The 27,118-nt window shown below is 37.5% G+C and overlaps 1 protein-coding gene across 1 annotated transcript in view; it reads left to right on the top strand.

The window, feature by feature from the left end:
- ARID5B (AT-rich interaction domain 5B) overlaps positions 1-27,118 on the top strand; it is a gene marked incomplete at both ends in the record, with an annotated part of 191,502 nt that overhangs the window by 21,418 nt on the left and 142,966 nt on the right. The window contains one exon of the mRNA XM_080693885.1: positions 10,859-11,084. Within this exon, the coding sequence (XP_080550011.1) occupies positions 10,859-11,084 (226 nt within the window). The remainder of the gene's footprint in view (positions 1-10,858; positions 11,085-27,118) is intronic.

A 27,118-nucleotide genomic window follows, 5' to 3' on the forward strand; every position in this document is an offset into this window, starting at 1 on the left:
TGGGGGCCTTTCTCTAGAGATTGTCTCCCAGTCAGGAAAGCAGGCTGCTGCCTAACAGGTTTTAGATTAGTGTGTATTAAAAATGTATTTAGAAACATAAAATATTTAGGATTTTTGAATTACTTGTTTGATACGCAAATGCCGTTGGCTGTACCATGAAGGATGGTTGCGTTACAGTTGACAAATCGTGCCTCAGAGCAGCGTTCTGTTTGCTTACTCCCTCTAATTGTGCCAGAATAGATTTCTAAAATTCATTGAGTCCCTGGCTTCACCCTAGTGTCTGGTAGGGGGTGGGAAATGCTTGGAAGGGAAGGGACTGGCATGGGAAATTGGAACCCAATACACTAATGAGCCTCCATGGCAAATCCATTCCACCATGTGAAGGGAGTCAAATGAAATCCTAGCACGTACTTGAGAGGCTATCTTCATCTCTCAGACAACTGAAAATTCTTCACATTTTCAACTAAGAGAAGGATAAGAATATTGGGGGCAAAAACATTATAAAAAAAGACAAAATTTTGTACTGCGAAGTGACTTTAGCTCCATTTCCACCTACCCCATGGAATTGTCTAGAGATGAAGAAAACTTGGGTTTTTCCCAGAGGAGGGGTAGTGTGGGGTATGGTGACTGAAGAGGCCTCAGAAATAATTTCCCAGAAAGAGGATGGCATTACCAGCTGGTTTTTTAGTATTCTCATCTCTAAAATGGACCTATGAAAAACAACTTCAAAAAGTCTTTATAAAGATTAGATAAAATAATGACTGTTAATGCATAGATTCTTATCTGAATCAAGTAAAGCATTTCAGTGTTTTCCACTGCTGTACCCTGGAGAGCTGAGAAGATTGAGAAGTCTAGATATTTTCAGTGATCTTCTGGCCTAATTTTTCCTATGAAGTACCCGGCAGGAGCCACAGGGCCATTATCATTCCTAGCCGAAGAATTAAAAAGAGTTAGGTATGTACACAGTTACTCAGAGAAAACAATTGAGTGTACTCACCCCCATTCCTTCATTTTCTATCCAAGGGATACTATATAATAATTATAATAGCCATCGTTTTTTGGGTGCCTACTCTGTGTTAACTATTTTACTATAATAACTTTAACATAGCAACTACACAATGAGATTGATTCTTTCGTTCTGTTTAACTCATTTTTTAGATGAGAACTTGACAAGTCCTAACATTCACATGGACATTAAAAGCAGTTCAGTTTTTTAACCTAAATGGATCAGATGCAAAGGCAAATGCTTTCTTAGTTATCCTTTAGAATCTCCCAACATGGAACATCCAGACATAGTGCACAGTTAAAATTATTCCCAACGTAGTCCCAACGTATTTTAGGCCCAACGTAGTCCTTGGCTTTGGAGGAAGTACCAGAGAAATAGAAGTAAAGGGTGTCTGCCTCTTAAGAGTGTTTGCAATTTGGATGTTTACTGTAGAAGCCAGAATTGTGCAATTCGGCATCAAATACTGATGCCTAATCAAGATTTTAACATTATGTCACAGGTAATAAGAACAATAATTCCCAGTACAGGGACTGAATTTGAGTTGATAGCTTTTTCTTTTGCCTAGTAAGGGCATCAAAAAACAACTACAATCTATTGTTATCCTCATCTGGAGGGGGAAGAAAAGGATTTTATAATCCCAGATGAAAGGAGGAAGGATAAAGTCTTAAGTGGAAAATTGAATGAAGAGCTCCTCCATGTTGACACTGCGCATTTCTTCTCTCTGCTGTGGGATGCTGATCTACGTGGGTTCTGTTAACCATTATACCACCTGGACTATAGTTCCAGGTCGGTTTAGCCATACAGATGTACTGCCAAGGATTAGGGAAGGAAGAAGAGTGGTAGGTGTCTATTCTCTGCTCCTGGAAGTTCCCCCAGGCTGATAGTGTCCCATCAAGGAAGAACTGGAGGATCTGTTCTGGTCTTGGTAACTGCTGCTGCCCTCTTCAACCCATTAGCCTACGCATGGTGAGAGCTGAGCTGTCGGGTCCTGAGCTAGTGTCCAGGCTCCTGTAGTATCCTTCACTTATGCTTGCTTTCTATCTCACCAACAGCTTTGTCCCAGCCCCTTGGGAAATCCCCCCTTGGATTATTGTTATCATTATTCCAGTATTCCATCTGTATCCTGCTAGGATCCTAATAAATACAAGAACAGTTCTTGAAATTCAGAAACTCTAGCTTTATAAAACCTTTTTTTTTTTTTTTTTGGTCTCCATTTTTTTTCATTTTGCCATAAACCAGTAAGAACTTCATCTTTACCATCCTGTTTTTGCTCGTGTTCTTAGATCTTTGAGTGGTAACCGCTTACCTGTAGAGCAAAGCCTTTGTACTTGCCTATTAGCAGGATTGGGCCAACTGGTGGGTGTCTCATGTTGCAGCATGTCTGAGAGAAGCTTGAAAACAAAAGGGAGGCCAGCAGAACCAGGCTCCATGGTGACGTGTCCTCTCCTTACCTGAGCTCACTGGTCCACATCATAGGCACATAGGCACACACGCCTGAGATCATGGCTTCCATGCAAGCCATGAGCTCAAATGACTGAAAGGTGAGGCAACAGCTTTTCATCATTATTAATTTCCATCTTACAGGAAATGTCCCACTCTTATGGAGCCCATCAGACTGTTATTTTGGTATCACAATTTATTCAGCCAATTCCATGTATTGTTGTGTTTTGTGTTCTCAACATTTCTCATACTTCAAATGTTACAGGAAACATTTTTTTTTGGGGGGGGGGGTTGGGGATGGAACCCAGGGGCATTCGACCTCCGAGCTACACCCCCTGCCCTATTTTGTAATCTTTATTTTGAAACCGGGTCTCACTGAGTTGCAGAGGGTCTCACTAAGTAGCTGAGGCTGTCCGCGAACCGCGATCCTCAGGTCTCAGCCTCCCGAATTCTGGGATTACAAGCATGCGCCACCATGCCTGGCTTTACAGGAAACATTTTTAAAGGCCTGAGATGAAGCCAGGCATGATGACACATGCTGTAATCCCAGCACTTGGGAGGCTGAGGCAGGAGAATCACAGGTATAGGGTCAGCCTCAAAAATTTAGTGAGACCCTGTTTTAAACTAAAAAATAAAATAGGGCTGGGTGTAGCTTGGAGATAAAATGTCCCTAGGTTCAATCCCTGGTACCATTAAATAAATAAGTAAATAAATAAATGAATAAATAAATAAGAGCAGTTCGAGGAATTAAGGTGAATAGGCTGCATATTCACCTGTTCTTATTCCTCCCTAACAACCCTCTGATATTACATGTTTGCCTTTTGCCTTCATTGTCCTCGAGATGCAGCTGATTGCACCTCTCCTCAGCAATTCTTTGCTGTTGTCTACTCTGTGGTATGGTAGTGAAGATTCCTTCCATGTTCTTTCCCTTGACAGATGATGTAGTTACTAGTTACACACAAGATCAGCTCTGAGTAACAGAGAGTCATAATTACAGCTGTTTCAAAGAGTTGAGAGTTCAAATACTCTCTCCTGTCACAGCCTACAGATAGATCATTCAGAGATGAAATCATGTTTAGGCTCCTTCTGTTTCTCATTTGTATGGTTCATACTCATTCCTTTTGAGTGTGTGACCTGGAGGGTACACATTTCACTAATACATGCCATTGGTCATTACTTGGTCATATGGTTGTACCTGGTTCTAAAGGAAGCAGAGACATGGTGTCTTTATCCTTTGCCTATCAAATAAGTAGCCTATCATTAGAGAATGGAAGAACAGATGTTGGGGGAAAGTTATCCACCATTGGAGGGGCTAAAATTCCCCTTTTGCCAAGCAAGACGTTTCCTTACAAATAAGTCAAATGAGCTGCACAGCTCCACTGAGCTTTAGTTGACTCTGAGACATCTCAGTTGATAACAAGGGACCGGATTATTGATGAATTTTTGGAACCATACTTTAGGATGTAGTCATGGACTTTAGAGGTGAGCACTGGAATCTTTATGGAAAATGATTTCTTCTAGGAGTTATTTTCAGAAAAAGGAGACCTGGACCTTGACTATATCCACATGTGCATGTTTCTTACATTTTCCTATTTGGGAGATAAAATGAGATAGAAGAGAAATTGAGCAAAACAAAGGAATGTAGAAATGATAGGTATTGGGTAGGTTTTCTTGCGTATCTCCATGGGTCTTTTATATATCTGTTCAGCACTATGGGTCTCCTGTATATCTGTTCTGTACTATCTTTCCCACCTTGGAAAACAAAGATAGCATCTTACTCAAGAACAAAGATGAGCTTTGTGCTTATTTCCTGGTATTAAAGATTTAGGTTCCCTAAGCTGAAGGCTCTTCTACTGTAATGCACCCCAATGTGTGAGCAGCTATCATCTCTCCTTGTTGTGTCTCTTTGGGGAATTGGTTATTAAAGAACCAGCACAAATCTGATACATTGACTACTGCTATTGCTATTTCCATGAGCAAGAAACCATCCTTCATCTTTGGCCAGGAGTCTCATGGCCTCTGTCAGCATCCATGAAACTGGCAGAGAAACTTATAAGTTTCCAAGCAGGGTAAAATCACAGATCCTTCTCAGTTCTTAACAGGAAGGAAAGTTCAAGTCAGAGGTAGGGCTGTTCATTATCAAGTGCTACAAAGAGATCAAGGAAGGTGAATAAAGAAATGCCTTGGTTCAATGATATAATACAATGGGCTTATACTTTTTTGGGCTCAGGACCCTTTACACTGGAAATATTGCTTTTACTGCAGTTGTATTTATTAATATTTACTGTGTTAGAAATTAAAACTGAGAGATAATTTTAAATATTTAACTTATTTAAAACGAATAATATGTCATCCACATGCAGAGAAATGAATGTAAAGTTAAACCTTGCCATTTCCTATATGAAATTAAGTCAAAACATCACACATCTAAATGTAAAATTTATTATTTTTTTGTGGCACTGGGGGTGGAACCCAGGACTTTTCTACCTCCAGGCTACACTTCCAGGCCCATTTTATACTTTATTTGGAAACAGGGACTCACTAAAGTGCTTCACTAAGTAGCTGAGGCTGGCTTTGAACCTGTGTGATCCTCCTCCTCAGCTTCCTAGTACTGGGATTACAAGTGTGTGCCACCACGCCCAGCTTAAATGTAAACTTTAAAAGCAAAACCCTTTGGGATGAAAACATAGAAATTCTTTGTGACTTAAGATTAAGCAAAGGATTCATGAATATAAAAGGAACAAACCACAATCCATTAAAAAAAAGTTTGACCGATGAAAGGTAATCAAAATTGAAACTTATTTTGTGAAAGACACTGCTACAAGAATGCTACAAAACCACCTTTTTGACAAAAGACTTAAATCTGGAAGTTGTAACTCTCGAAACTGCACACACAGTGAGAAAACAAATGGCACAATCATCAAAATGGGCAAACCGTTTAAACCTACGTTTCATCCGAGAAAGACACACATGGCAAATCAGCCCTTGGAAAGAGTTTGCCATCATTAGTCATTAGGGACATAAAAACTAAAAACACGAGGAAGCACTAGGTACACATTAGAATGGCACTATTTAATGAATTTATGGTGACCGAATCAAGTGCTGGCTAGGATAAAGAGCAACTGGAACTCTCCTATATTGCTGGTGAGAATGCAAACTGGCAGAGCCACTCCCAACGAAAAGCAGTTGGGGAGCTTTAAAACACTTAAGACACACGCACCGTATGACTCAGCGATCCCACTCCTAGGAGTTTACTCTAGAGAACTGAAAATGTTTCACACAAAAACCTATGTGTGGAAGTGTGTAGCGGTTTTGTTTATAATCACCAAAATTGAACCGACACAAATAATGATCAGTAAGTGAATGCATAAACAAAGTTTGGTAGGCAGCGATACCATGCCCATCACTCAGCAGTAAAAAGCAACAGGCTGTCCATACATGCAACTATGTGGGTGGACCTCAAAGGCATTATGATTAAGGAAGGAAGCCATCTCTAAAGATTTCATACCATACAGTTTCATTTATGTGACATTTTAGGAAAGAGAAAAGTATAGCAAGAGCTCTGGAGGTTGGTGAGGGGTGAAGAGATGTGACAACTAATGATATCAAGGGCTCTTGAGGGTAAGGATCTCGTCGGTATCTGATGATTGTGGTGATGGCGACTTTATGAATCTATCCTTTTGTAAAACTCTATGTCAGAAAAAGAGAAATTTTGTTGTAAGTTAATTTTTAAAAATAAAACTAAAATACCAATATGAGCCCATGATGAAAATATACCTCACTTTTAATGAAAATCAACTATATTCTCCAGAACAAAAAGATCAATGAGAATGGAAGCATTGTTTTTGTAATTTTTATAAATTTCTCTTTCCTCTCTGGCTTGATAAAGAGCTGGATTCTCACATCTGCCTCTGCATTCACCCTGTTGCGGCGTCACATGTCAGAGTCTCTGGAAAGCCCCACTATATACTTGAAAGAGAATGAGAGTGAAAAAAAGCTAGTAATGTCTTAATATGATTATGATTGCTGTACGATCCCTGTGGGCACCCTGAAGTGATTTCAGGAATTTCCAAGGGTTCCTAGACTTCACTTTGAAAACTATTTCTATAATACATTGTCCAAAATTTCAGTCATTTTCATAGCAACTTGACCTTTCCTTTTCCATTTCCATGTGTTCTATTTACTTAATGACTTTGTAAAGATCAATCCATTTTTTTTAGCTTGAATTTATTTAAATAGTAAACAGTCTAGTGCATACTTGTAATCCCAGCATTTGGGAGGCTGAGACAGGAGGATCACAGTTCACAGCCAGCCTTACCTACTTAGTGAGGCTCTTTGCAACTCAGTGAGACTCTGTCTCAAAATAAAAAATAAAAAAATAGGTCTGGGGGTGTAGCTCAGAGGTAGAATGCTCCTGGGTTCCATCCCCAGTACTGCCAAAAAATAAAAAATAAAATAAAATAAATTAGGGCTAGCATCTCAAAAGTTGAATGCCTCTAGTTTAAATCCCCAGTTTTGCAAGAAAAAAAGGAAGCATCCCATATCTCCTATAAACAGAAATCCAGTATGACTTTCCCATAGAGAATAACCACAAAAATAAATAAGTGATGAAATATATATGTGTGTATGTGTATATATATATATATATATATATATATATATATAATGTTTTTTTTGTACACACATGAATGAGTTACAGCAAACTGTCTAAATTCATCTCTGCATGTTATATTTTGGTTTAAAACCCAATGTAGAAAAGTAGTAACACATAGCTAATTCTAATACACTATATCATTTTTATCAACTAATTGAAATCAGGCAATGACTGTAATAGGTAGACAATATTATCATCCTTTTTCTTTTCTTTTTTTTTTTTACATCTATTAAAAAAATGAAACATAGGGAGGTTAAATAAATTGTCTAATGTTCTTCAGCAAGTAAATTCTAGGGTTGGGACTTGAACCCAGGCACCCTGGCTATACAGCCCAAGATACTGTGTCAGCAAAGAGGAAACCTGGATTCTCATCCAAACCCTACCATAGAGCCAAGGGTGGTGGCGCACACTTGTAATCCCAGTACTTGGGAGGCTGAGACAGGAAGATTACATGCTCATGGCCAGTCTCAGCAATTTAGTGAGGCCTCTGCAACTTAGTGCAAACCTGTTTCAAAGTATAAAGTAAAATAAAATAGGTCTGGGGGTGTAACTCAAAGACTGCCCCTGGGTTCAATCTCCAGAACTACACACACACACACACGCACACACACACACACACACACACACACACACACACACACACACTCCTGCTATGAATTGACATTAGGACCATGAAGGATCGCTGAACCTCACTGTCCTCAACAGTGACATGAGGGAGGTGGCCTAAATCAGTGTATATAAACTAAAATGTGGAGGCCAGGCAGGTTTGGGAGAAATGGACTGAAAATACTATCGAGAATGGTGGAGGTTTCACATCTTATCTAAAGAAGACATTGGCTGCTACTTAGTTTCGAAGGGCTTTTGTTGTTGATTTTGGTTTGGGGGTGGTTTTTTTGTCTTTATTGTTTAAGAGAATATTGAAGTCCAGATATTTTTTGTATAAAATTTTCTTTTTTTTTTTAACAGTTAGAGGGACCAGCCGTACACAAAGGCTGACTGATTTGTGATTTATTGACTAGATTATCTCCTTTGTTTTAGAGGAGTCATGATTAAATGGGCTGTTTTTATACAGTGGTAGAAACAAAATCCCAACTACAGAAATAGTTCAAAATAATGATGAAAGAGGATAAGGACTTTAAAAGTGTCTTAACAGAGCCTACATAAATATTGATTAAGAGCTGGGTTAATTGAAAAGTCAAGGTACATTAATAGAATAACAAAGTGTATTTCTCTGTGTTCCTTTTGTGTTGTATTAAAGTAAATTGGCACTATTTATCCAGTGCTAATTCTCAGTTTGCAGAGAGCTAATGTAATCATGAGATGAGCTTATTGAAATTCTTTTCTTAGACATAGAGACTTGCCCAAGAATGGTCTGTATTAGGAACTTTAGTCAGCACTTACTCAGAATAGTAAATATGAACATGTGATTTATGCCACTGTGTATACAAAGAAATGTTTCCTGAGACATTTTCTATATACGGGTTGGCTGTTTTGTTTTTTTGGGAATTGGTTCTTTGTTTCCCCCTCCTCCACTTATCGGATTTTCTTTTAAATCTGGCATTTGAAAATGTGGCAGGGCCAGTTTCTCTTATGAATCCACAGTAGAACATAGTAATTGTTTCACAGTTAATCCAAACTTGGGTTTATGGCTTACATGTTTATGTGAATTCCTGCATTTGTTTTTATGTGTGTGTTTGAGAAAGCAAAGGAATGAGGGCAAAATCTATAGGCTAGATCTTGAAAGATGAGTTTATTCATCAATGACATCATAAGGATTGCATTTTCTCTTGGTTAATAAACTATTTGTTTGGCGGGTGTTGTAAGCCAGCCAGAACTAGTCATGCCATTTCTTGGAAAAGATCTGAAGCAACTGGTAATTGAAATGATAATCATTTGATCACAGAGCTATTTGAAAATAACACTCATCTCCAAAACTTGTCTGTTCTAGGAAACCTTATTTGGTCAAAATGTTGTCAAATTCTATCTTGATGAAAGTTGAGACTGCTATACCATGCTACTTAATTATTTTCCAGGACATTTCTAAACTAGGTTGCTAGTATGTCTTGTCCAGAAGCTGTTCCCATATGCTTTGAAACAATACCCAGCCTGAATTTTTATTCTGACATTTAATAATCACCATGTAATAGCTATAAAATGCATGACAACTACAGATCTTTTATTTCAAGAGGATAGTGTGGTGAGTCTGGGTGAAATCAGCCGTTGAAATGGTATTTTGTAATATGCTTCATTGTTTACAAAGTACTGAATTTTTTCTTGAGCAGAGGATAAAAACATCCAGTTTCCACTGGCTCTCTCCTTTAGTAGAAGTGCATATTTGATCATGATAAGGGAAAGGATTCCATTACCAGAGTCTTACTTTTCATTTTTGATAAAGTATTTGTTACATCACTGCTGCCTACAACTTTCTTCTCAAAAGCAACTTGGAACTGGGTGAGGAAAAGTGAAATTTTAGATCCTACCTTGAAACATTTTTAAAAGCTAAACTCCAGGGCTTCTTATTGTGTGAAGCTTATCTTAATAAACCATTTTTTAAAATTTGAGTTAAAGCAATATGTGCACTGGGGTGTGTGTGTGTGTGTGTGTGTGTGTGTGTGTGTATAGGTGGGGTAAGGAGGAGTCATGTTTAATAGCAAAATTAGCCAAAATCAGTTGTGAATTCCTTTTGTTTAATAGCTTAGAGACATCTTCCTGTTGTTGTTGTGTCAAAAATATTTGGAAGGTTTTGTAAGCTTAGGGGTTTTTACAGCTGAGCTTTCTTCAGAAATGTGAAGTAGAAGAAACGAAAGAAGTGAGTTTGACTTGAAATGTCAAATGCTTCAAATAATTTAACTTAAAGACCAATGAGGCAATCTTCGTGAACCTTTTCCAATGAATCTTGGGGTGAAGGCGGCCCTGCCTTTGTTCCATGGATGGCTATCTATTAAATATCTCACTGAGTTAATTCAGAGACAGAAAAGTTAGTTGTTTCCTGGAAGCAATTAGAGATGCTTAAAATTCAAATTTATGATCCATAGGAGGAACTTAAGTTTCAACTACTTTTCTTACATTCAAAGACTTTTTCCTTACCCGGCCCTTCCACCCCCTACCCCATATGTATGAAAAGAAAAAAATCAGTTCATTTCTCAACTTACAAAGTTTTTGAGAAACATGAGAATGTGTAAGTTTCTTTCAGTGGGAAGCACATAACATTTATGAAGTATTTCTTTTGGGATTACATCACAGTTTTATTTAATTTTTAGGACAAAAGTTAAATTCAATATTTGTGTGTAAGCCAAGGGAAAATGTACCATAAACATAGGAATTTTGGGGTGAGTCAGAGTTCCAAGAATCTTAGATTTACTTAGACCATTTATATGGAGACAGGCTAACCATGAGTCATCTAACCCTCACTTTTCACATTTGCAATTAATTGCAACTAAAAATCAGCTTTCACCCAAGTGGTTAGATAGGTAGAGTGAGCTTTGCAACCAGCATTTGAGATCACCATTAGAATGACTGCCCTATTTCTGGATACTTGCTAACTGTGAAACATATATAAATGATTCTTTCAATAGCCACCAGTAGTGAAAAACCATTAACATCAAGTGAGATAGTGGAGATTCTCTGATACTAAAAAACATGTACACTTTGCATAAGGTTACATCACTCATATGACATGCCAGGTGGGCTTGCGGAAAGTGTTATTTTTTTACCTCTTACCCATAAATTATGTTTTTCGTTCATCCCACCTACTGTAGGATGAAGTCATCGCTGTTTCCGAAAAGGTGATTGTGAAGCTTGAAGACCTGGTTAAGTGGGTACATTCCGATTTCTCCAAGTGGAGATGTGGCCTCCGAGCTGGGCCAGTGAAACCTGAGGCCTTGGGAAGAAATGGGCAGAGAGAAGCCCTCCTGAAATACAGGCAGTCAACCCTCAACAGTGGACTCAATTTCAAAGATGTTCTCAAGGAAAAAGCTGACCTTGGTAAATATGATTTGTCTTTCTAAATACAATGATTGGGCATATACAGTAGCCTGCTTTTTTTGTTGTAGATTTTTCTGGAAACCCCGTCATCCATACACATACATGTGCACATGCGCAGACACACTTTACCTTCAAAATGTCCTAGGAGTATGTTGGGTTATATGGGGACAAAGAGCACACAGCTCAACAGCAAGGAAGAGATTTTATTTAGGAATAAAACCTGGAAGGAAGCAACTGACTGAGAGAGAGAGAGAGAGAGAGAGAGAGAGAGAGAGAGAGAGACCATGAGTATTAGAAGCCCGCCTCCTTACAGGCTAGGGGCTTTTTATGGAGCAAGTTTGGGGCAGGTGGAGAGAAGTTGTTTAAGCCAGTGGTTGGTGTGCTAATGACCAGGTCATCTCGGGGCAGGGCAATGGTTGGGGAAACATTTTTCTTTCTTTGTTCCTTGATTCTCATTCCTCCTCCAGCAAGGCCTCCTGGGCAGCCCTCACAGTCAGACCTCACAGAGCCCACAGGGTATAGATGGAGAAATGAGGGGTGGGAGAGGGATGGATATTCCCTGTTAGACCCCAGGGCCTTCTATGTTTGGAGCTCTGTACAGGGTGACAGGACACATGAACTGAAACAATTTTCAGCGAGCCATCAAGACATGAGACTTAATTAGGGCACCCTTAATTGAATTAATGAAGAGCTTAAATATTTGCTATAAGCAGATAATGCGACATCCATTAACACTGTTCTGGAACTTGGGTAGAAAGCAGAGTAAGAGGGACAAGTCATTTCACGTGAAACCAGCATGGAACCACTGTTGGCAACTCATGGCATAGATTTCCTTGAGCTTCTAGTATTCGGGGTTACAGTCAACTATGTTTTTTCTTTTCTTCCTTCTCTTGTACTATATACTTACATAAGAATTTGGGCTTTGCTATTATTCATGCGTGGGCTCTCAAGTCTGCTGATCAGTATTTGAAAACTAACTCTGACACTTTGGTGGGCAGCTTTATGCAAATAATTAACCGCTAAGCCTCAGTTTCTCCATGTGAAAAATAGAGCCCAGCACAGTCATGACAGATACAAGGGTCTCCAGGGTTCTACTGCTTTAACTCTTTTTTCTTCATTGATATGTGTCCTCACCTTCCCCTTTTTTTTCTGTTTCTGTCCTTCTGGGGTATTCACTGACTTACTTTCCTAGCATTGCTGAAGACTGAAGTTGTTGACCTCTAATTTAGACCAGTTATTTCCTCTTCACGCAAAGAGGAACTTCACTTTTAACATATTAAGGCGTCTTTTTCTTTCATTCTAGCACAATGCTGATTTTCGTAGCTCTCTTTTGTCCCTTAATGTGGCAACTTCCTGTTTTTTTTTTAAACCTCGAACTTAACTATTACAAGAAACCTAGATGATTTATTTTAATTGGCACAAAGAGACTGAATAACACTGTGGTGTTCATGTGATACTGGTTTGTGATGAGCTATGCTGTGTTAGGGGAATAGCATTAATATTTTCTTGCAATTTACCAGTTAACAGCTTCCTGGCATCTTTTGATAGATGTCAGACAATAATATTTTGGACATGGCAACCTTATTTTTATGTATGCAATTAGATAAAATTGTTAAACTAGTGGTGTGCCTTTTAAAGCCAAAGAAATTTTAAAATAGTATTCTTAAATATATATTGTCACACACCCCAGTTTTGTTAACACACAATGACTAGTCTTATGTGAAAATGCTGAATAATCTATCTGTAACGTTGTCTTTTAAATGTACGGACTAACTCGGATCGCCATTGTCTTATGTTTTCCTTAACATTAAAACCTTTCTTTGATTTTTTTCTAGTTATAAAATATACTGTTACTAATAAAAAATTAAACAGGAAACCCATGGGGAACAAAAGGATATGTAGACGGTTAAGCTTGATGTCACACATACAAACACAGGAGTATTTATAGCAGGGATTGTTTTGTGTTTCCAATGGATAGTTATTAATGAGCATGAAGAGAAACCCAAATTCTTAATGACTTTAAAAGATTTAGAGACTTTGATCTTCTGGGATTCTGAAAAATGTCAATAATCTACCTTTTTGACAATTGGTTCCAGAAGAAATAGATTTTTAGTGGCTCCTCAAAGTACTTTCAGGTGGGTGGGCCTGGTAAGTCTAGGTCAGTGGTCCTTAAATCCACTTGCTCTGTAGACTCAGGAGGAGAATTTAAAAAACAATACTGATTACTGACTGCAGCTTCATCAGATTCTTCTTGGTTGGACTGAGGCAGGGCCAAAGAATGTGTACTGATAAAAAGACTTCCTAGGTGATTGGGTTTGTTTTCTGTTTGTTTTTGTCTCATTTGAGAGCCATCTCTAGGATTAGATTAGCACTGAGAACAGGAATTTTGCACAAGAGACTAGGTGGGCGAGCAACACCTCATACCTGTTCTCTTTTTAATGGAAACTACCCCTTTAAGGATAGAATTTAGGGCCTTGAAATTCTACTCAGTTGGTATGAACTGTGGGGAATTTGAGACAAATAGCTTTTGTAATTGGAATGCACACTGTGTTGTAATAATGTGGAAAGAGAAACAAAAACTTTCCTTAATGTAATGAGTTTCCATTATCTGCCTGATCTAAGGTTTGTGAGTCGACATTGTCAGGATTTATCCTGGGGAGAGAGGTGGTGTCATTTGCTGTATACAATCCTGTCCCAGCAAATTTCTCTTCAGCCTCTTCCTTTCTCTGGATGGAAAATCAAAATATTTGTTGTCTGTACTTTTCTTTCTACACAGTGGTTTTCTTATCTCTTGTTCTCTTGGCCACACTGAAACCACCTCCAATACCACATTGTTAATGGAAGTTCACACACTTATTGGGTTTTTCCTTCTGTACAACCCTTCCAGCTCCTCATTGTTCTTATCAAAGAAAGATGAACTGTGAGATTGCTTAAGACCCTCCCCCCCCTTTTTTTTCTGGTGGAAGTAAGCAAAGAATGAAAAGATCTCACCTTTCTATGGATAAAATAAAACTCCAACATGTTTTTTTTTTAGTGTTATTTTATCCAGTTTTAAAAAAAATCAATAATAACGAAAGAATTAGGTTGACTCTTAAAGAAGGGATTTTAAAAACTAAAAGCTAATTAAAGAACTCCTTTCTGTGTGTTTAGGTCGAATAAATTCCCTTTAATCCCAGTTTGTGTCACTTCCTGCCTCTCTCTGAATAGTAAAAAAAACAAGAACGTTCTCACAAATGTGTGTCTGCCAACAAATTAATACTCCACAAAGAGAAACTCTGCCCCAAATGGCAGCTTCCAATAACTGCTCTGATTCAAATCGTGACTGTTTCATTTTTTATCCTCTTCCCCCATGAAGAGGCACAGTTGAACAATATTTGAGGACGTCCTTCTTGCTTTGTGGAAACATCTTTAGAGTTTTTGTTTAAGACTTTAAATGACTACTAATTAGAACTTCAGATTTGGATAGTGGTAAAACTAACAATCTTTAAAAAAAAAAAAAAAAAACAATACTTCTGAGAGGTGGTGAAGTAGGTCCCTAGTCTTTCTTCCTCTTTGTCCGTTTCAAAGAAAGAAAGTTTAATATGAAACCAGTGCAAATTGTGACTTTACTTGGGAGGGGGGGCTGTCTTCTTTCAGACTATTTCAGACTGAAGTTTATTTTTAAAATGAAGAAAAATAACTACATTAAAATAGGAGGGTTAAGGAATGTATTATTCATAAGCATAACGAACACAAGAACCTGTTTTTCCAGAAGAATCGGGTTGATTAAATCATTCACTACACAAGCCTCTAGTTATTTATTTTTGTCTTTAGAATTACAGTACATAGCTTTTGTAATAAAGTGGACTTGATACCCATATTTGGTATGGCAGTTGGAAGCAGTCAAATGAAGAAGTGCTTCATTTTACAAAATTTTTAGCAACTGAGGAGTATAAATACTATCAGTTAAACATAGCAAACTTGCATTTTTTTAAATTTCCTGGGCTATAGTTTGAAAAAAAATGGTATTATTTTATATAACACTGCTTCTTACAGAGTTCCTTTAAGTGAAGTCTGAAAGCTGCAGTGTAAGCTTTATTGGCCTGTAAATATGTCATTATAGTTGGACTACATTTATATGCTTTGGATTGTTGTTTAAGCCAAGAAAATATGTCTCTACAGGTTGACTTTTTATTGAAACCCTTTGAGGCATACAACAAAATGTATTTTAGGCCAAGGTTATTAAAACAGCATTTTCATTTTTTCGTGGCAGACTCATTGTCAATTATGCTGCCACAGACTGTCTGTGGATGGGCAGCTATGAATGGTTTCATCTCTAAATGTGTCTTTTGAAAAAAGAAATAAAAGATAGAGGCGTCTGAGCTGAAATCGAGAAAAGAGACCCAAAGAGTATGTGTGTGGGTCTGCCTGAATTTAGTAATGGAGGTTCCTTCTGCTCATTTTCTGTTTCTGAAGTTTCATCAAACTGAGAAAGTGTAGCTTCCCCTGTCCCTTCTATCGCGGGACTTTCCCTGCACCCTGGGAGTAGACAGCAAGGTGCTGTTGAAAGAGCCAGCGAAGGGACCTGGAGGAGCGTGGCTCCACCCAGAGACCTACCGCTCTCTGGGGAAAGGCTCTGAAAGCCACTGAACGTCCATTCCTTCAGGTTCTTTTTGTGTGAAATGGACAAATAATTTGTCCCTGGTTTTATCCCGCTGAAATTTTGAGATCAGCTGAGAACAAATCAGTATCTATGGGAGCTTTTGTGATATTGAAGTCTAAGGTGGTGTTCTTGTTATATTACTAGTATTATCAGAAGGAAGTTCTTTATGACAGGGAGTTGTGTGGTGCAATGATAGCTTGTTTGTTCGTTTTAAATGTCCCTAATTGAGCACCTGTTCCAGTGATTTAGGGCAGAGTTTACTCTCAATTTCATCTGCCTCAACAGAAGACTTAAAGTCCTTCAGGATTTGGCTTATTTTTATTTACATATTTGTTATATGTAATTTATAAGTATATCTTATACTTTAAAAATAACATTTACATGTGATATAATATCACATATATAATATATAATACATGATTATATAATATAATCAGTATGTTATATATTTATATTTTAAATCATATATTGTATAACTTTTCTTCTTCTGAAAATTCTTTAAAACAAGCTGGGTTGTAAGCAGCCAGTGGTATAAATGACTTCTCAAGTATTCTCTGTTATAAACTGAAAGTAATCTTTGCTTAGAAATTCTTGAGACCTGGTGTTTCAAATGGTGGTTTCAAATCACTTCTGAGTTTTGTATGCCAAGCAACTTCCTCCAATGTGGCCATGGGAAGGACTCTTGCTTTTTGCTGAGGAAAGCTGTATAAATGTTTCTAATAAGAAGCATGTTGAGATATTGATAATTTGTTAATGATACTTACTTTTCACTTGAGTTATCTAATGAATTTATTAGGATCAAAGACATACTGTTTGCTAAGACAGTCCTTCCCCCTTTCCTTTTATTTGTGTTTTAATGAGTCTTAAAGTAGTTGTTTATGTTTTACCTTCAGTTGCTGGGCTGGCTAAACCATATAATGAAACTTGAGAAGTTTATTAGATGATATATTTTTTATTATTCTATTTTTGAATACCTTGAGAAATTTCAGTAGATTAGCCTCCTCACTAAGATAAATTTGGCCTTTATAATATCTTTATGCTCAAAATAGAAATCAGTTGCATGTGAGACTTATCAAAGATTTGTAGAGATTTTTCTACATAGTCCTCTGACAATATTTTTGTGTACTATGATTTGTTAAATCATTTAAGCATAGCACAGTTAACATTGGAGAGACATGTCTAAGAAGCAACATAGCTCTTTCTTCAAGAGATTGCTTCAAGCCACTGTAAAGTGACAACCCAGAGGACCTTTAAGAGGAGTAAGTTCACTCTTTCAGGAATCTGCATCCAAAAGATTCAAAATTTTAGAATTTCTTAGTAGCAGGATCTTTTCTTCTTAGAAAACTAGGAACCCATAAACTTATAACACTAAGGATTAAGATTATTTTATTTAAAAGTTAAAATTCATCTTGACTATCTAATCAAATAGTTAAATATCACCCTGAAATAAAGGAAGAACAAACCTGTAGACAGTGTTCCAAATAAGTAATATTTTTTTTCTCTTGACTTTACTCACCCATCTTGGCTATTCCTGCTGAAAGAGAAAACTTTACAAACTTTGACCCAGTCTAGGCCAATCAACAGTTGACTTTTGACTCCGCTGCCACCACTCACAAAGACACACACAGTCCATGTTTAGAACTTTTCATTTGGAATTTCTGTTGACCTGAAGATTTTCTGATATTTCTGTCATGATGAATGCTTTTTTAGTTCCAGGTCATATCTCTCTCTCTCTCTCTCTCTCTCTCTCTCTCTCTCTCTCTCTCTCTCTCTCTCTCTGCATAGGGCCTCACTAAGTAGCGGAGGCTGTTCACGAATCATGATCCTCCTGTCTCAGCCTCTCAAATGCTGGGATTACGAGCATGTGCCACCATGCCCGGCTTAGTTTCCTCTTTTGATGATGAACTAAAGATGATTAATCAACTGAAGAGAAGTTTGTAGAATTTAGAAATTTATTCTTACTTTTACACTTTAAGATGTCAGCACAGAAGTAGGGGGAAAAAGTGAAATTGGAACTTTCAGTGCTATGTTTAGTATCCAGGTTACTGATAGTCATCTCTAGGACACAATGCATTAACAATGTAAGAAACTAATACTTTTCTTGAGCTCTTCATAGAGTTGTCAGGCTGGAAGGGACACTGGTCCAGTTGATATTTCCTCCTCTGTTTTCCTGGAAATAGTCTACAGTTCCCTTGTTATTTGGCTAAGCAACCCCAGTGTTTTCGATTCTTTCCAAGGATGTGATTTTGAAGTCTTTAACCATCCTAGTTACATATCTTTGGATGCTGTGTGTGTGTTTGTGTACTTATTTATATTGTACTTATTTATATGGTAGAGGCTCAGTTTTGCTAAGAATCCTAGAGCCACAGTAGGAGTGGCTTGCAGGGGAATCGAGGTGGAACGCCATCATGTGTGGCCGGGCATACTTACCAGGTACAACATGATACTAACGAAACAGTTAGTTTCATACAGCTGTATGGCTTTGACTTTACAAGAGCAAAAGGGGGAAATGTTATTTCAACACTACCTCCCCTGAAGCTTAATTGCCTGGTTTTTGTTGGGGATGTTTTAATGTTTTACACAATATTAAGTGCAGACTATTATCTAATGATCATCATTGTTTATTACTGTAGCAACCACTGGGACTCTATACCAGTGCTACTGTGCCTTTTAAACTTATATTTGTATACCATAGCATTTAAGACTTGTCCAAATTAGTTTTTTACTTCAGTAAAGTTCCCCAGTTGAAGACGAGCTTGATGTCCAACTTTATTATTATTTATTATTATTATTATTATTATTATTATTATCACAGTACTGGGGATGGAACTCAGGAGCATTCTACCTCTGAGCTACACCCCAGCCCTATTTTATTTTATTTTATTTTATTTTATTTTATTTTATTTTATTGCTGGTCTGGGGATAGAACCCAGGGGCATTTGACCTCCAAGCCATATCCCTGCCCTATTTTTATTCTTTATTTTGAAACAGGGTCTCACTAAGTTGCAGAAGGCCTCACTAAAATAACTGAGGCTATCTGCGAACCACAATCCTCATGTCTCAGCCTCCCAAATGCTGGGATTACAAGCGTGTGCCACCACGCCTGGCTGATGTCCAACTTATTTAAGGTACTCCAGCTACGCACTGTGATAACTGACTAGTCTTCCCTACCTAGCCAACTGTGGCAGTATAATTTATATCATCCTCCTAAACTTCATCAGTTCTTGGGTTTTTGTTGTGGTTTCATTGTCTAGTTTTTGTTTTTTGTTTTCTTTTTGTGCTTTGCCTTGGATCAGGTACTTTATGGCTATTTCTACTAAAAGACCATGAGGGAGAAGGCAACCAGCTCATACATTTTTTTTTAGCTTCGTTAATGAGAAACGTTAATTTCATAAGAAGTCTGTAGTGATTACCATGTGTTGAGAAGATAAATAAAAGATGAACAAATGAATTTAGCTGTGGTCAAATACCCATACTGTAGATGCCTTTAATCTCTTGCTATGTTCTCTTGGGTCTACTAGAAAAAAAATCCTTGAGTTCATACAAACTCATAAACTTTCAATGTCATAGACAAATTGCCAACTTGGAGCAACAATTCTACTTGGCTCTGGTGGTAGAAATGGATCAACCGTGAAGATCAAACCCGACTGGTCTGCCATGGTCTCTTAAATGTCTCTTGAAATGTGCAACATTCATTGTTCCTCAGATGTACATCTAATAATGAGATTCAACTCAATAGTTCTCCTTTCAGTCGGAGTGCATGATGCGTTTCTCATTTTATTATAACTCTCCTCTCTTTAGCCACAGCATGATTACTAACGATGGACCTTATTATAGCTGTTGTCAGGGTAGCATCACCTTGGCACACAGAGCACGTACATCCTACATGTGAACCCGTGTGGCTTTTCTAAAAAGTCTCAGGAGCAGATATTTGATGTAGGCATTTAGTCTTAATACTCTTTACTATTGACTCTGATTCTCCGGAACAGCTCGTTCATCTTTTAGAGGGCTTTAAATGAGAGCTTTTATTGTGAAACATTAATTTCCCTAAATGTCAGAGATCCACTCCCTTCTTTCCTCTGGCATCGTGTGTTTAAGTCTGTACACTGTACAGGTCACTGCAGAGGAAAGCAGGGGTTTGGACATTTAGCCCATTTTAATAGATATGTTTATATAGGACAGACTGGAAAATAGTGGGTTTTCAATGCTTTACAACATGCTTCGGGCACAGTAGGGGCTGAGCAAGTAGCTGCTGATGGCTTTCCTAGTTGCCTAGCTATGTGTGTTTGTGTTTAGTGTGCTGGGATAAAGTGTTGTTGGTTCTTTCTTCCCTAAAATCTCATGGCCCTATCTGGTCTAGAATTCTCCTAATGTTCTTCCTTTGCACCTTCTCACTTGATTTTTAATTTTTTAGTCATTCTATTTTTTATAGCTCTGACTGACTCTGAATATTGGCTTTTTGTTTCTCACACTTCCTTTTCTGCAATATCTCCATGCCGACTAACTAAAATGCAAATATAAGCAAGCACCTCACCAACTGTTTCATCAGTCTCAACCTTCATCTCTTTGCTTTTTTATTAATAACTTTCACCCCCGTTACTTTTCTTCCTGTCATTATTGTCCACGTTCATTTTGGAAATTGTGAGCAATATTGATAAATATAAAACAAAAACATGTAAGTTTCTACTTTTCCTCCCACCCTGAAGGAAGTGCTATTGGCATTTATACACATGCCAAAATATACAGATGTGTATATAGGCAAGAATTCATACGTGTACAGTTTTCCCCCCTAAAAATAAAACCTACTGGTTGGGAACCTGCTCCTTCCATACCTAATTTTATTGTTGTGTTATGACGACAATGTTTGTATGTTGCAAAACACTTTTTCTGGCTGCAGGATGTTTCATTATCGAGGTGTTTCATACTTTAATTATTGTTGGGCTTTTCAGTTGCTTCTGATTCCCACAAACTGTAAAATCCCTTATCCACGAGCACTTCTTCATACATTTGTGGGGGGAAGGATTACTGGCACATGAACTGTTAAGACAACCCTATTCTTCTACCATATTTCCTGCCCCTTGTATAAACCTTCTGCCTTAACCTAGTCTGCCTGTTTGGTCCCCTTTCGGTTTATGGTATGCGGTCACACATACCTGCTCCCTGCCTTCCAGACTTTCCTATACGCCTTGAGTGGCTCATGCCTTTCTGTTCTTGGACTGCCCCTTCTAGTACTATTGCATGTGGGAATTCTCCCTTTCCTTTAAGACTCAGTTTAAACTCCTGAAACTCTTCCTAGCCATCCAGCTCATAGGATTTACCCTGCTTTGTTGAGCTCTTATCTTATCACATTCAGTATTTCTACCACCTCATTGAGCTCTTTACTCTATAACTACCAATATAATACAGTGTCTTTTCTTCATGTGTTTGTCTTATCTTCCCAGTAACAATCTTAGCTCTAAAGTGTTGGCTCTGTAACTTCAAAGCTACAGCTCTAGGTTAAGTAAACACACGGCTTTTATGATCAGCCTTCTCTGAAATCTCTCGCTTTCTCTGTTCTTAGTCTACTCAAGACACCTATGTGTGTTCAAAAGTTAACTCAACTATTTTTTTTACAGCACTTCCTAGAACACCCTCAAGTGGAGAGGTGTCTCACTGGTCACAGAAGCAACATGCTTGGGATATTTGGTTGCTAACTATTCTTGGCCTAATTAGTAATCAGGCAACTGTCACTCATTCTGAAAAACTTTTGAGAGAGCTTTTGAATATGCTGGAAACTAACCTGAGGATTGGGACTGGTGGTGTATATATGCTTGTGTGCATTTTGCATATTATAATATCTTTCTTTATCAAGGGAATCCTTTTTCATATTTCAGGATTATAGCAGAGACAAAAATGTGCAGGGAAGTAAACAAATCTAGAATAGCCTTGCTCCCCCTTATTTTTTTTTATTATCGACTTGTTTGTAATCTATCTTTTATTTTAGGTGACAGGTTATTAAGGAGATGGTTTTAGCTCCGTATCTAATGCTTCTTTTTGGAGGCAAATGCCCTGTTGAAATCCTAGCTTACCTTAAAATGGCTACTTGCTAATTGTGGTGGAAGATATTCTCCACCTTTCAACCACCCATTCTACTCCCTTGGTTCATAAAAGAAGTATTCTATTAGGCCCTGCAAAAACAAAGCTTCATGCCTGGCCTGTTCTCTCAATAAGAAATAAAACATTGTTTTCATAGTAGTGCTGATAATAAGGCAGAGTTCAAAGCACGATGAAACATATACTTTTCTAGCAGAGAAAAACCTATAGTTAACCTGGCTAATTACCCATCCTGTGATGGCTGTGTGTATAAATATAGGCTTTTCATATGTGTAGCTTCTGTGTGGGTTTCTTCTCCTTCCCTCCCTCCCTTCTTTCTCTCTTCCTTTTCTTTTTTTTTCTTTCTTCTTCCTTTCTTTCAGGTTCATTTAGTTTCCATTGTTTTGTAGTAATGTTTTCAAAAAATTAAAACAATGAGCAGCCAGGTAAGCTACCATTTTAGGGTAGTTTCTTTTTGACAATTGTATGAAGCCTTGGTAGTTATTATGTGGTTGTAGAAAGACTATAGACTTTTTTCTTCTTTTGGATCTAGGGATGGAACCCAGGGGCATTTGACCCTCGAGCTACACCCCCTGATCTACATTTTGTTTTTTATTTTGAAACACGGTTTCACTAAGTTGCGGAGGTCCTCACTAAGTAGCTGAAGCTGCCGCAAGCAATACACAATCCTCCTGTCTCAGCCTCCCAAATGCTGGGATTACAAGCATGGGCCACCATGCCCGGCTAACTATAGACTTTAAAATAAACAGACCTTGATTCAAATCCTTGTCCTGTAAGCTGTATATTCTTAAAGTTTTAATTCTGCTTTGATGGCTTATCTGTAAAACTGGGTTAACAATACTTGCTGCACAGAACCAGGGAAGATTAGATTAGATGGTGTGTAGGGGGCTCTAGGCATGCTGTAGGAGCGCTTAGTCAACAATGTTAATATCCTTCTGTCTTTCCTTTGGAAGAGTAAACCTTCTGGAATTCTGTTTCCTTCCTAAAGAAAGTAAAGTGGATAGTTGCAACATAAAATAAATTTTAAGATATGGATAATAGAAGTATATTATCTCCTTCAATTTACTTCACATTCAAGTTCTATACTATAAGGCATCAAAATTGATTCAGGGTTAAATAAGCCAGGATCTCAAGTCTCTATGGGTATAGAAAAACTTGAGGGTTATTTTGAAACAATTTAAATGGGAATTTGAATTTTATATGCTAAATTTTATGTAAGTATGTATTGTCCTATAAACTATCTGCTTTTTTTTTTTTTTCTGAGCACTCACTCTTAGGTCATAATTAACAGCTGATCCCAGTTGATTAGAAATTTTGAAGCCAGGAATTCAGAATGTACTTTGGAGGATCACATGTAAAACACGTGTATTACTATCCTCCTCAAATATTCTCTAGCAGTGAACTTGCTATTTTTGCAGTTTATTGGAAATATACGGCTAGGTGTGTAAATATGTCTATGTATTTGTGGGGCAGTCCAAACTAGAAATAGCTTTTCTCCTTGAGAAGCCTAATTATTATAAAAGAAACCAAATCACACTGATATGGCCATAGCTTTGTGGGTTGTTGTCTCTTGGAGATTATGAGAAAGAATTCTCAGTTTATGGTAGTGAAGCCTGTCTTTTGTTGCAGTAACAAACATCTCCGAAATCACGATGGCTTAACATAACAAATGCATATCTCTTGTTTTGGCACAATTCACTGTGGTGTGCAGAACTCTACAAAAGAGGTTTTTCCCTCCCTAGTAGCTCCGCACTGTACCTCCAAGCCAACTGATGTTTGTTTCTATCTACACAAAGAAGAAGAAAAGAGAAGTAAAAGGTCGAGTTCTAGCAATTAAATGTTTACATTCACTACTAACCTGCAGCAACATACATCAATTCTACTAGCATTTATTGAATCAGTTAAGTTACTAACTTCATGGCATGTCTTACTTCACGAAGATAGAGACATATAATCCTACGGCATTATTGGAAGGAGAGGAGAACTGGATGATAATATTCATATCATTTCAGACATGCATTTAAGATATTGATGGATATCACAGGATCACAATCTCAGACTGAAATGAACAACAAATCATTTAGTTACACAATTCTAATTGTGATATCTTTCCTGCATCTACTAGGTTTTAAAGGTCCTCCGCAGAAATCTTGATGGGTTGACTTTTTAGTATTTTCAATGATTGGTAACTCATTACTTTTTGAGAGAGTCCTATCCCATATTTAATCCATCACTTTGTTAGAAATTATTATTTTTGATAAATTTCAATACACGGTTTACAGTATAAACCACTGTATTTACTACATATCGCTGTATGAACTAATAGTTCACTAAAACATACATTCTAGTGAACTATTGTCCCCAGTTCTATTCTTGTAATGACATAGAGCAAATCAAATTTTTCTTCTGTTGATAGCATTTTAAATATTTGAAAATACTTCTGAGGCCTTTGCACTTCATGAAAACTTGTCTTCATACCCAGTTTTCCCTGCTCTGGCAGGCAAATACCACGGCCTCATCCCCAAATTCCTTGTATAGTTTGATTTCTAGTTCCTTTACCTTTATGGTGACCCTTATCCAAAGAGCCCTAAGTTGTCCCTATCACCCTTAAAGTGCAACTATATTTGTCTTTATTTAAAGAAAACGTGATACTTCAATCTGTTTTTCCCTTTTACTTTTTTATCCAATACATATAAAAGTTTAAGCCACACAAAACTAAAAATCCTTTGTCACCTCCTTCCAATTCTGCTCCTTCCAGAAGTAACACATTGCTAACAATTGGTTCTTAAGACTGCAGTTTTCAGTGTGTGTGTGTGCAAGTTATTTTGCTAAGGATCTTGTTGTGTGCATATTTGACAGTTTGCTTTTGTCAGTATTTAATAGTACCCTAGTACTCTGCTGTCCAGTATGGTATTCACTAGCCACAAATAGGTATTGAGCACTTGAAATGTAGCAACTCTTAAGAGGCTGAATTTTGTATTTTATATTTTATATTTATATATTATATTTTATACATTATATAAAATATAATATATTATATTTATATTTTTATTTTATATTTTATTTTATATTTATTTTATATTTTATTTTAATTAAAATTTAAAAACTAAAGAGTATAATATTTTTGATTAAATGACTTCTTTTGTCTTGGTAGGACTATATACCACTTTAATATTGACTGTCTAGCATGCAGATTAGATGTACCATCCGTACAAAATATAACCCAGGTGTCAAAATATAGTAAAAAAGGATATATATCTCACTAATACTTTTATATTGATCACATATTGAAATAATATTTTTCACATATTGGATTAAATAAAATATATTATTACAATTAATTTGACCTTTCTCTTTAAATTTTTTAATGTGGCTTTGAGAATAAATTATATATGTAGCTCTCTTTCTATGTCTATTGGGCACTGCTTATCTAAAGAGTTTTGACAGGTGTGATGTTTAGCTCAGCTTTCATTTTGAAGTGAGATCACTATGTTATAGCCTGAGTACTTCATAAGGCTAGGTCATTATATTTACTCTGGGACACATCCGGTCTTTGCCCTCAGGAGGTCACAATGCAGGAGGACAGACAGATACAACTGTGTTGTAAGGTAGAGTTCAGCCAGGGCATGGATGAAGGTATCAGCAAAGTGTGTTGGAAGCTTGGAAGAAGATTTCGGAGAACTTGTAATGCCTGTAAGAAAACTTGGAACTGCTTGTAGAGCAGGTATTGTGACCCATTTCTTTGGCAGTAGTCTCATCTATATGATTGTTGACTAAATGAGATTTCCATCTCATGTTCTCTCCAATTCTGTGAGAGCATCCCTAGAAATGGAGAATCTCATGGTCATCTCTGACTTAGAGCTTGTCCAAGAGCCTCTTCATCCCACTAGGAACTTGGATTGGATCAAATTTCACTTCCTAGGTAGAAATGCTGTGGTTGGTGTTAAATCCTGACCTTTCATTGTCTCAGATAAATACATAGTGGTTCATATGAAGGGGGCCAGCAAAAGAAAATGTGTATTGTATATTTTGCGTCAAATTCCAAATAGTCTGCCAAAGCCCTAACACTGTCAACCAGAAAGTGTTCTGAGATGTTGTAGGCATGATAATTAAGTGTAAGACTCCTTCATGATTTATTTGGACTTACTGAGTTTCATTTGTCTCCAAACTATGAAGATTCTGTATGCCAACTCTGGCAGTGAAAAGCTATCAATTTGAATCTCAAAATGTTAAGACTTTTATCTTCTCATTGAGTGCTTTTGATTCATCACAGCAATATTTTCATATCATATTCTTAGGGTAAGCTAAGGAAAAAAATTAGCAATTTCAGATCACAAATGATAGAACTTTTCCATGAAAATGTCAACTTTCTGCCTAGTTACATTATTCATGGTTGCAAATGGGACCAGTGTGGTTAATCAAATCAATTCATATAAAACAATTTCTCCCCAAGGCAATGTTAGTGGTGAATCTCATAAAATCATAGAATTCACCCTGGGCAGAACTTTCTGGCTGAATTAAATTTTTGTTACATCTCTGTTTAAGGAGTAAAGGGAGGGATGGTATAGTATCCGGGTACTCCAAATATGTGTTCGGGGCTTGTGTGGCAGGTGGTATACTGATCATTGTCATCTTTTCTTCATTCCCCCCAAACTGCAACTTGGGTTCTAAGTCAAGTGCCTGGGAAATAACCTGAGTCATGTGTTCTTACTTAAGAGCCGATGGATAAATTTTCATGGAGATGTCTTTCCTTCACAAATCTACATGCAGAATTCTGTGCGCTTTTTTCTCGGGAGATCCTCCATAGCATTCATCTGATTCTGAAAGGGGTCTTTAATGCAAAAAGGTTATGAGAAAGCCGGGCGCAGTGGTGCGCGCTTGTAATCCCCGCGCTTGGGAGGCGGAGACAGGAGGATCGCGCAGGTTCAAAGCCAGCCGTGCTGGCTTAGGAGACCCTGTTTCTAAACAAAAAAAATATAAAATAGGTCTGGGAGTGTAGTCCAGAGGTAGAAGGGCTTCCAGGAACCCCAGTACCACCAATAAATAAACAAACAAATAAATAAGTTATGAGATATTTTTAAAATGACAAATTACCAGTTATTCCTCTCCGTAACTTCAAAGCCATTCAGGCATTTCAGCTAAGTTTTATTTTCTGTATGTTTATAGTACTTCATGCATCTGTGACAAGAAGGACACAGAGCTGGGTGTGCCTCTCGGTGGTGCTTTGCCTCTGGAGAGTGGTGTAGATGATTTGGGCGCTAAAGAACTCCATCAGCTCTCCACCCAGAAAACATTTACA

This window comes from Muscardinus avellanarius (genome assembly GCF_963383645.1).
Source record: "Muscardinus avellanarius genome assembly, chromosome: 4".
Taxonomy (NCBI): Eukaryota; Metazoa; Chordata; class Mammalia; order Rodentia; family Gliridae; genus Muscardinus; species Muscardinus avellanarius.